This window comes from Sciurus carolinensis, chromosome 2 (assembly GCF_902686445.1).
Source record: "Sciurus carolinensis chromosome 2, mSciCar1.2, whole genome shotgun sequence".
NCBI lineage: Eukaryota > Metazoa > Chordata > Mammalia > Rodentia > Sciuridae > Sciurus > Sciurus carolinensis.
The window spans coordinates 13,882,743-13,893,235 of NC_062214.1; the positions used below are offsets into that span (position 1 = coordinate 13,882,743).

General features: G+C 43.8%; 1 protein-coding gene across 3 annotated transcripts; it reads left to right on the top strand.

Moving 5' to 3' along the window:
• The first annotated feature begins 4,046 nt into the window (after positions 1-4,046).
• Wfdc9 (WAP four-disulfide core domain 9) lies at positions 4,047-10,140 on the top strand. Of its 3 annotated transcripts, none has more exons than XM_047540787.1 (4): positions 4,047-4,204; positions 8,178-8,330; positions 9,315-9,456; positions 9,931-10,140. In XM_047540787.1, exons 1-4 carry the CDS (start codon positions 4,201-4,203, stop codon positions 9,959-9,961), a joined length of 330 nt encoding a protein of 109 aa, XP_047396743.1. In that variant the 5' UTR covers positions 4,047-4,200; the 3' UTR covers positions 9,962-10,140. The 3 variants fall into 3 exon arrangements, with proteins under 3 accessions (XP_047396743.1, XP_047396745.1, XP_047396744.1); XM_047540789.1 differs by lacking the exon at positions 4,047-4,204 and adding an exon at positions 4,233-4,367; XM_047540788.1 differs by lacking the exon at positions 4,047-4,204 and adding an exon at positions 4,254-4,411.
• The last annotated feature ends 353 nt before the right edge of the window (positions 10,141-10,493 follow it).

Below are 10,493 nucleotides of genomic sequence, written 5' to 3' on the forward strand. Positions count from 1 at the left end.
CATCTTCTAAGTTTTTCTTTAATTTCTTTCTTTAGTGTTCTGTAGTTTTCATTGTAGAGGTCTTTCACCTCTTTTGTTAGATCAAGTCGCAAGTTTGGTTTTTTTTTTTTTTTTAGGCTATTGGGAATGGGGTAGTTTTCCTAGTTTCTCTTTCAGAGGATTCATCACATATGAATAGAAATGCATGAGATTTATGAGTGTTGATTTTATATCCTGCTATTTTGCCAAATTCATTTATTAGTTCTAGAAATTTTCTGGTGGAATTTTTTGGATCTTCTAAATATAGGATCATATCATCAACAAATAGCAATAGTTTGAGTTCTTCTTTTCCTAATGGTATCCCTTTAATTTCTTTGGTCTGTCTAATTGCTCTGGCTAGTGATTCAAGGATGATGTTGAATAGAAGTGGTGAAAGAGGGCATCCCTGCCTTGTTCCAGTTTTTAGAGGGAATGCTTTCAGTTTTTCTCCATTAAGAATGATGTTGGCTGTGGGCTTAGCATAGATAGCCTTTGCAATGTTGAGGTACTTTCCTACTATTCTTATTTTTTCTAGTGTTTTGAGCATGAAGGGGTGCTGTATTTTATCAAATGCTTTTTCTGCACCTATTGAAATGATCATATGATTCTTAACTGGATGCCAACCAAGAATCTTATATCCAGCAAAACTAACCTTCAGATTTGAAGATGAAATAAAAACCTTCCATGATAAACATGAAAAGAATTTACAAATAGAAAGCCTACACTAGAGAATATTCTCAGCAAAATATTCCATGAGGAGGAAATGAAAAACAACAATGTAGGTCAGCAAAGGGAGGAACTACACTAAAGGAAAAGCCAATCAAAGGAGAAACCAAGTCAAGTTGAAAACCAAAAATAAGCCAAAATGACCAGGAATACAAATCATATCTCAATAATAACCCTGAATGTTGGTGGCCTAAACTCATTAATCAAAAGACACAGACTGGCAGATTGGGTTTTAAAAAAGACCCAACAATATGCTGCCTTCAAGAGACTCATCTCATAGGAAAAGACATCCACAGACTGAAGGTGAAAGAAGGGGAAAAAACACACCACGCACATGAACTCAGTTAAAAAGCAGGGGTTTCCATCCTCACATCAGACCAAGTGCACTTCCAGCCGAAGTTAATCAGAAGGGATAAAGAAGGACATTTCATATGGCTTAAGGGAAACGTAAATCAACAAGACATAACAACTGTAAATACTTATGCCCCAAACAATGGAGCATCTATGTACATCAGACAAACTTTTCTCAATTTCAGGAACCAAATAGACCACAACCCAGTAATTCTAGGTGATTTTCACATACCTCTCTCACCACTGGACAGATTGTCCAAACAAAACTGAGCAAAGAAACTATAGAACTCAATAACATAATAATTTAGACTTAACAGACATATCTAGAATATTCCATCCACCAATGAGTGAATACACTTTTTTCTCATTAGCACATGGATTTTCTCTAAAATAGATCATATGTTATGCCACAAAGCGACTTTAGCAGATACAAAAAAAATTAGAGATACTACCTTGCATTCTATCAGATCATAATGGAATGAAATTAGAAATCAATGATAAAATAAGAAATAGAAATGACCTCATCTTTCAATCCAAATTCCTTCAGCCAGACAGCAGCTCTGCCCCCTGCCCAGCTCTTGACCTCTGCTGGCCCTCCCTCTCAGCTCCTTCCTCATCTGCCTCCTGTCCTCCACTTTCTTCATCCCAAGAACTCTGGGAGATCTTTACAAACTGTCTTTCAAATTGTTTTCTGGGTGTGATAGTTCTACTCAAAGGCACACGATCCTCACCCTTTAACTTGAGGTCAGCCATATAAGCCTCCCTGTATTCTAGGTAATGCTTAAATTCCTGTGATTAGCCTTTTTTTTTTCCTTTTGGAGACAAGACCCTTTTCAAAATGCAAATAACTGTCAGTCATTAGGACTCAGGGAAGAGTCAAGAATGGAGACCATGAGAGCAGACACCAACACACAACCTTGCAGTTAGCAGAAACATATTGACACATCATGGAATTTAAAATGTGCATGATGCACACACACATATATGGGAGATACAGTAATGGAGGGCATGGGAAGAAAGGGCTAATGGGTACACACAATAAATATCTTAGAACTCAGATAGGAAGAGGAACCAACATGTGGTAATTTAGATATGTAACATCTCCCAAAAGCCTACGTGTTAAAGACTTGATTCCCAGGCCATGGTGCTATTAGGAGTTGGTGGAACCTTCAAGAGGTGGGGCTTAGTCTTTAGGTTCTTTAGGTCACTGAGAGCATGCATGCCCTTGAAGAAGATAGTGGGACACCCTCCCCCCCGCTCTAATCATGAGGTCAGTAGTTTTGCTCTACAACAAGCCCCTGCTATATGTGCTGCCTTACCCAAAGCAGCAAGAAAGTCAACCAGTCATGGATTGAAACCTCCAAAACTTTGAGGCAAAGATAAACCTTTTCTCTCTATAAGTTGATTATCCCAAGTGTTTGTTACAGTGACAGAAAGCTGACTATACAAGGTGGTACCTATTGGCCAAGGGCTCAGGGCAAGTTTAGAGGAAGAAGTCATTGACCTTGAACTCTGTGGAGGAAATAGGCCCTTTAAGATCATCAGGATCTGAACCAGATACAGCTAAAGACAGTGATTGCTCTGCATAGGCATAATTTTCCTGCCATATAAACCAATGTCTTGGAAATACATAATTCATTTATTTTAGGTTAGGCACTCTATTTGTTCTGTTGCTGTAACAAAATACCAGAGGTTAGATAACTCTATAAAGAAAAGATGTTTGGGGATGGGGTGTGTAAATCAGTGTAAATTGCTTACCTAGCATGTACAAGGTCCTGAAACTGGAAAAAGGAAACAAAGTTTTTGTTTTGGAGGCTGAAATTCCAAGATTGGGCAGTTCCAACTGTTCAATCTCTGATGAGGGCCTCCTTGACTGCCTCTGATGAGAATTTTCTTGGCAGAGGAATGAAAAGGGAAACCACTGTGTGCAGAAGGAGCCACAAGTGTGGGGTGGCCTCATTTTATAACAACCTACTCATGAGAATTAACTCCCTTCATAAGACCAGCATTAACCCCTTCTAAGACAGTGCCCCAAGGACCTACCTACCTCCCACTTGGCCCACCTCTTAAAGTTTCTACCACTTCTTAACATTGTCATGCTGGGGAGTAAGCCTCTGGCACACGGTCCCTGGGGACAAACCACATCCAAAGCATCGTGGGCACATTTTCATCCTTATCAAAGATCCCTCCAGTTTACCCCCAGGCCTTTGTTCCCACGCCTCTGCACTCTGTGCTTTGTCTTTGTACTGGCTCATCCTCCTCAGCCCATGCTTGGAGTCCTGGCTTGTCCTTGTCGCTCCATGCACCCAAAACAACGTGGGAACAACTGCTGACATACAGACTTCTCCTGCCACTGTGTAAAATACTCCTGGAGACAGGGTTTAGAGAAGGGAGTCTACTTCTTGAGGGTCCCTGACTCTTGTCCACTTGACTCTTTTCTTTTTTTTTTTTTGGGGGGTGCTGGGGATTGAACCCAGGGCCTTGTGCTTACAAGGCAAGCACTCTATCAACTGAGCTAACTCCCCAGCCCCCACTTGACTCTTTTCTAAAGATCTCCAAGTTACATGGATGTGTGTCTGATATAATGCCCCGCCCTGATATTTGGTGAATGAATCTCTCTGCCCCTCAACCAACAAGCCTGTGCCAAGATCTTGCTGCTAGATTTGTTCATTTCATTTCCTTCATTTGCTAGGTGGTCACTGAGCTCTTCCAAAATCCTTCCCATTCCATCTCTTCTTCTTTTTTTTTTTTTTTTTTTTTTTTTTGCAGTGCTGGGGATTGAACCCAGGGCCTTACCAGCTGAGCTATATCCCCAGCCCCCATCTCTTTTTATTTACATAAGATCTGGAGGGCATTTGGTGGGAGATGGAAATATGCTATGTTTTTATTGGCAAAAGGAGAATCAGTGCTGAGCAGGATGGGATGTTAAAGATAGATTCTGTCCTCAACCCCCTGTCTGTGGGTGAACTTAGATGTATCTGATAGAGTCTGGGGTCATGTGACTTAGGTAGTCCGTGGGTAGCCAGAGTTATAACCTGGGTACACAACGTTCTTCCCGGCTTACAGGAGACACTGCTTATATCAAAAAAAATATAGAACTTCTGGATGGGTGAGTATAAAAAAAAAGGTCTGAGTACAGCCAACATTAATTTTGGGGTAGAACCAAAGATCTGCCGCTAAAATCACTATTAGGTTGTAAGCCCTTAAACTTTGTTCTCCTGGTCTTGTGGCCTCTGCTTCAGCTTTCAGTCGCCCTGTCCCAGTAACAAGAGGTAAGACACGAGAGCTCTGAGCCAGTCCACAGTCACCTCCAGAGGTAGGTGGGGCACAGGTCTTGAGGCTTGAGTTTTTATTTGTGGTGTGCTTGGATGTGTTCCCTGCCCAGGGGGTGGCAATGCTGTTCCTATGAGCAACATTCCTGTGATCCCTAGGTTACCTTATTCTTTGTTCAAATAAGGAAATTGAAAGGGAGGTGATGTGACCTGTCTGAAGTCCCCAAAAGTAAAAGGGACAGAGACAAAACAAGATACCAGCATTCCTGACTCTAAATCCAGCACTTTCTCTTAACAGCATCTGGGATCCCACATTTTGGGGGGCAGCAGTAGCTCTTGTGTCATCCTGATGCCTGTAGATCTTTTAATTATCTTACAATTTATGTCAGATGACCAAAGAATTCACCCGGGGCTCTGTGAGAAGTGCCCAGCCTGGGCAGGATCTAAAAGTGCCCTAGCATGATGACGTTTCTCTTCTCTGAGATAAATCAGTATACTTAAAATGTGCAAAGAAAGAGATTGGGCGTCTCCAGGATCTTGAACACTTCTTGGAGGCCAAGATGTCAGACCAAGAATGTGGCCTTGTAAATGAACAGATCCAGAAGTTCTGGAAAACTTGAGTCTAGGATGATATTTTTGAATACAAAGAAACAATCTCATAGAACCAGTTGCTTTTGGTTTATTGTGTTCCTGTCTCTATGTTCCAGTCTTCCTCCTTCTTTTTGCAAAAGGCAGGTGCCAGGAATTCAGAAGCCCACTGCAATGCATGCCCACCCTCGCCCAGTTACCCGTACCTACCCCCCACCTGGAAGCGGGAAACACGGTCTGGACACTGCATCCCTGTCTTGCACTGTGCAGTGTCTTCACAGGATCAGAAAACTCAGAGCCTCAGGTTCAAAAGCTGGGCAAACTTCCCTTGCTAGTTGACTTCCCCGTGCAAAGAATGTGAGTGATTTGCAGGACTTCCATACTTAAAAGAGAGTTCTCTGATGGCCTGAAGTTCTCTTAGGTGGCCTTCACCAACTAAGCACCCAATGGTAAATGGAGTCTCAACTTCTCAACTTGGCAATGTTCTATCATCCAGCCACACGGAGGGAAGCTGACGGGGACATGGTTTGAACAGAGAAAGTCCGAGAGCAGATGCAAGTGTCTAGGAGTGGAAACCCCCAAACATCTGATTGTTTACAATTTCTTCTTTTCTTTCTCCCCCTAATCTCCTGTCTTTCCTCCAATCTCCTATAACCAGTTTTCCTAAGAGTCAATGCATCTAATGATTCATGTACCTAAAACATGCATTTTTCCAACTTCCAAATTTCACATATGACAAGAGGAGAAGGAGTTAACACAGTTCCTTTCAAATGATTTCTGCAGTTACACCTGCTTTTCAGCAGAGTAGACTGGGTGGGTTCATCTAGAGATGCACGACTCAGCAGAACTTTTGCTAAGATGTTCTGCCTGAGCTGTCCTGAAGTAATGGCCCCTGGCTACCAGTGGCTACTGAGTGCCTGAAATGGCCAGTGATCAGAATTTTAACTTGATTTAATGAATTTAAATCGTCATGCATACAGGGTCTATCATATTAGACAGTCTAGAAGAGTCTCCTCTGTGTGGGTTGAAAACTTCTGAACAAGTATAAAGACTTTCAGAGAAGAGAGACAGTCACCACCTTGTTACTGTGTAATTCCAAAGTCAGAATTTTACCCTTTCCTGGGTCTCCTTGATATTCCTTCCTATTTGGTGTCAGGAAGATAAAGCAGCAGACAGAGGGGGAAGGGGGCAGCTGGGAGGGGGCAGGGAGCTTCGAGTGTCTCCTCTTCCCTTGCTCTAGCTCCCTCAGCTGCCACTTGTCAGTGGGCCCCGGGAATTAGGTGGCTGGCTCAGGTCCCAGAGCTGAGAGGTGGTGGGTTAGGATTCTAGCTCAAGCCTCTCTGACTCTGGTGCCCACATTCTTTCTTCTGTAAAATGCCAAGCAGCCAACAAATGACCTCCATATTGCCTGGGGAGTACAGGGTGCCAGGAACCGAGCAGCTCATGCCCAGTTGGTAGAAATGCAGCTCAACTCCTGATAAGAAATTCATGGCAGTAATTTTGAGGCTACAGAGGCCAGAAAAGTTTCTCCATCAACTCATGCTATAACGGTCATATCAGATGTGCCAAACTTTAGCTATGAGGAGGTTTGTCTGGATATTTTTATGTCAAGAGGAAAGGAGCTATTCAGGCCTTAAGGACCTGAGGCACGATCACAACTGGATTGGTGGCATGACTTCGACCATGCCATCACATCTTTTTCTCCCCCCTCGGTGTCCTTTATTCAGAGTGGTTCGTTGTTTCCTTGTTTCTTCAGGAAAACAGATAAGACTCACAGATTCCTGACTCTTTGATCACAGAATAGTTTCTCGATTTAGAAATCAGGCTGCGCAGGCTCAGGCCCGTGCAGTCGACAGCTCCACAGGCTGTGGAGCCGCGGAGGTGGCTGACATCCCTTGCTGTGCTCTTACTCCAGGGCTCCGTGTTTCTGTTTCTCCTCCCCAAACTGAAAAAGTTCCTGTCTCCCAGGACGGGGAGGGGGAAGGACCAACAAGCAGAGTGGGAAGGTGGTTACACAGCACATGCTGTCGGAAGCTGGTCTGTGCTCCGCTCCTGGCTCTTCCCAGGAGATTTCGCAAGTTCCCTGGAGACATAAAATGTCACCTGGCCAATTATAACTTGGACACCTCCCAAACTGCAGCCCCCTTATCTGCTACTACAGGTCACGTTAGCCAGAACCCCACACTTTAGAGTCATGACCCTCACACAGATCTCCTGGGTCCCCAGTCACTTCTGGGGACACGCAGTGAACTCTCAGAAGGGCATTCGCAAAGCCTTCTCTCCCCACTTGGAATTAGAAAGCAGCATCTCTATTTCTCTGAACAGAGCATTTTACCACCAAAATATCCTTCAAGATCCTCTTTACGATTCTTTCAGCTCTGTATCACCTACGTGGGTGTTTTATGAGCCCCTAACCCGTTGTTGGCAACAACTTTTCTCAAGTTCTCTGAATAAACAATTTTATTGACTTTGGAGTCAATCTACAACCTTTTTTTTATTTTTAAAAAAAGAAATCTGGAAAATAAACTTAAAAGTAAAAACACTATTTTACTAGTACGGTTAGATTAAAAGTGTTCAGGGCTAAGAATACTGTCTAATATTTAATGAGCACTTACTATGCACTGTATTAGTTTGCCAGGACTGCTATAGGAAAATATTACAACTGGGCAGCTTAAACAAAATAAATCTATTTTCTAACAATTCTGGAAGCCAAGAGGTCCAAGATCAAGGTGTCAGCTGGATTGGTTCCTTGTGAGTGCTTTGATAGAGACCCTTCCACACCGCTTGTCTGATCTAGGACCTTTGGTCTTAGTGTCTTCACTAAAGTTTCCACTATCTCATCCCATTACCTACGTTTTCAAATTAAATACCAGGACACAGAATGTGTTCGATTTCATAAAAAACGACTATGACATTAAAGTACACATATGTACTGGTTCTCTCCAGGTGGTGGAATACTCATTCAGTTCCTCTTTGCATTTTATATTTTACAAATTATATAATCTGAAGATTGGTCATTTTTAAATCATAAAACAATGCATTTTTTGAAAGAAATAAGCTTGCATAGGAAAGGGATGGAATGGGCGATGGAAGAAGCTTGGGGAAGGCCAAGTGTAGCTTGGAGTTGATATGTTCTTGGTACCAGGGGATGGAAGGGAGGAGAAAGGATAAGAGTACACTAATATGCACTTCCGCTCTCTCTCCCGCCCTGTGCTCCTCAAGCCCTTTCCACCACTAGCAGCATTTGGAAAAGACCCATCTTCTGCCAGAAGTTAACCCACACGCATGTAGAGACAACCATGAAGCTCTGGGTTCTCCTCCTCATCTGGGGGGCTGCGATGCTTCTGCCTGTGCTGGGAAGCTTCAGGGACAAAGGTGGTATCAGCGTGGGTGTGGGAAGGGAGGCGGGTGCTCGGTCCAGTTCGGGATGTTTATCACAGTCAAGGCCCACATTCCCAGGATCAGCCTTTAAAGGATCAGCGCCCTCTTTAAGCAGAGACTTCCAAGCAAGATGAAGTCGGAAGTTCCCAATCTGGTGTCCCTTCGAGCTCCCTCCCCCATCCCTGGAAGCAATATTGAATGTATGGAGAGGGAGCATAACTTTTGTCTACATTCCTTGAACCAGTAGGAAATGATATTTTCCAATGTCAGACCAGCATGAATAGAGGACACAGCAACATGTCTTTTCAAATCTCTGTGCCCTAGCAGGATGAGCCTTTGATGAACACCAAAACGATAATATTTAACACATATATTTAGTTTGAGGGGAAGAACATTTTAGAACGTGAAAAAAGTGGAAAAGACAAATAGGGAGACTTTAATGGGTCATGTGGTCATAGGATTAAAAAGTGGGGATAACAAGGGACTGAGCAGGAAGGTGGTGGTCAGTGGAAGGCGAGGAATTTGGGAAGAGGGCAAGTGCTTTGGTGGTATCAACAGGGAACAAGTAGAAAGGGAGAAAAGTAGGTTCCTATTCTCCCTTAGCTCGGCTTTCGCATCCTGGTGGTTAGGTATGGAGATCGGAGCGGAGGAGGTTGTCGACCTCGAACTCTAAGGTGATGTGAGGATAAGTTTGGTGGCGTGGTGTCATGCACAGTGGGGGTATCCCAGGCCCTATCTTTAGGACTCAGAGTCCTGCAGTCCTGTGGTGGTGGAAGGAGGGAGCACGTGGCACACAGGGGTGGTCTTTTGGGAAGAGATGCTGGTTAGAATTTGAGGCAGGAGTTTTCTTGGAAGTCAGAGAACTACTTCGTTTTTGACTTTGAAGCCCTCGTTCCAGAAGGGGTGGTTCAACTTGGAAAGGGCCTCCTCAAGTGGCAAGTGGACAGATCCCGCCAACTTCTACCATCTCCGTTCCAGCTGAAGAAAAAGAAACTGAACAGTGCTGGGTGCAGCCGCCATCCAAGTATTGTGAGGAAAGGTGCAAGAGAGACCAGAGCTGTTCAAGTCCAAATCACACATGCTGCTGGACATACTGCGGAAACATCTGCCTGGACAATGAGTAAGTGGTTGGGGTGGGAGGGCTAGGAGCTGGGCGCGCCGATGCCTGCTCTGCACTCACAATCAGAAGCTGCGACCCCGATCAGAAGACTATGTCACCCAAATTCCAGTCAAAGACACAGGCAGTCTAAGGCAATGGCCTTCTGCCACTGCAAAATAACCAAGTCAGCAACTCTTTCCTCTACTCTCATTTCATATTTTTGCTTCCTTCAAAACATCGCGCTGTATATCCCTCCTTTGTCCAAGGACCCAATTGCTGACCCCTTTCTCTCACCCGGACCCAAGGAGACCTGATCTCCAGCTGTTTGCAAAGTCAGCACATCTCTCAGAAAAAAAAAAAAACTGATTGAAAGTTAGGAACCCCTGATGTAATGGAGGAATTTCTGTTCTCATCTGGAATGGAGGCTGCTAGTAAGTTTGGAAATAGATTTCTTCAGGGCTTCTGACTTCTAACCACCTAACTTCTCTCTTGCAGAGAACCCATGAAAACAATGCTAACCCCCTAGGTTCTATCTGGCCCTCCCTAGCAAGGACTGCAGGATGACTGTGCGGTCTAGGAAGCCTGCTGCCTGCTTCCCTGTTGGGACACTTGCTTGCTCTGGCTGAGGATCTTGCTGGAATCTCCTTGATCTCTACATCTTGTGAAGGTTCAGTTTTTTCCCCCCAAATAAACTAATATGTCATACATAAACCTGAGAGCTTGTATTCCTTTCCTACAATTTAATTTCCCATGTTACAACCCCCAACAGTCCCAATGGGGGTTCCCATTGCATTCTGGGTACCGGTACCCAATTCTGCCTTCTTCATTAGACATATGTATTAGCCAGCGTGGCTGATTGCTGTAGCAAAACTACAAAGATTTATAAAAAAAAAAAATTGAGCTCATTTTCACTCACAATTCATGTCACCAAAAGTGGTCAATAGGCAGTCATAATTCAAGGACCTAAATTCTTCTACTTGTAGCTTTGTCATCTCCCAAGGCCTCCTCTGCTGGCTCCTTTACATCTAGCCAGAAGATGGGAGAAGAAAAGTAGCACA

What these genes read in the sequence shown, in the direction of transcription:
- Wfdc9 (XM_047540787.1), top strand. An exon ending in GGGAAGCTTCAGGGACAAAG is followed by an intron (nt 8,331 to 9,314) that starts GTGGTATCAGCG and finishes TCTCCGTTCCAG; the next exon opens with CTGAAGAAAAAGAAACTGAA. An exon ending in AACATCTGCCTGGACAATGA is followed by an intron (nt 9,457 to 9,930) that starts GTAAGTGGTTGG and finishes TCTCTCTTGCAG; the next exon opens with AGAACCCATGAAAACAATGC.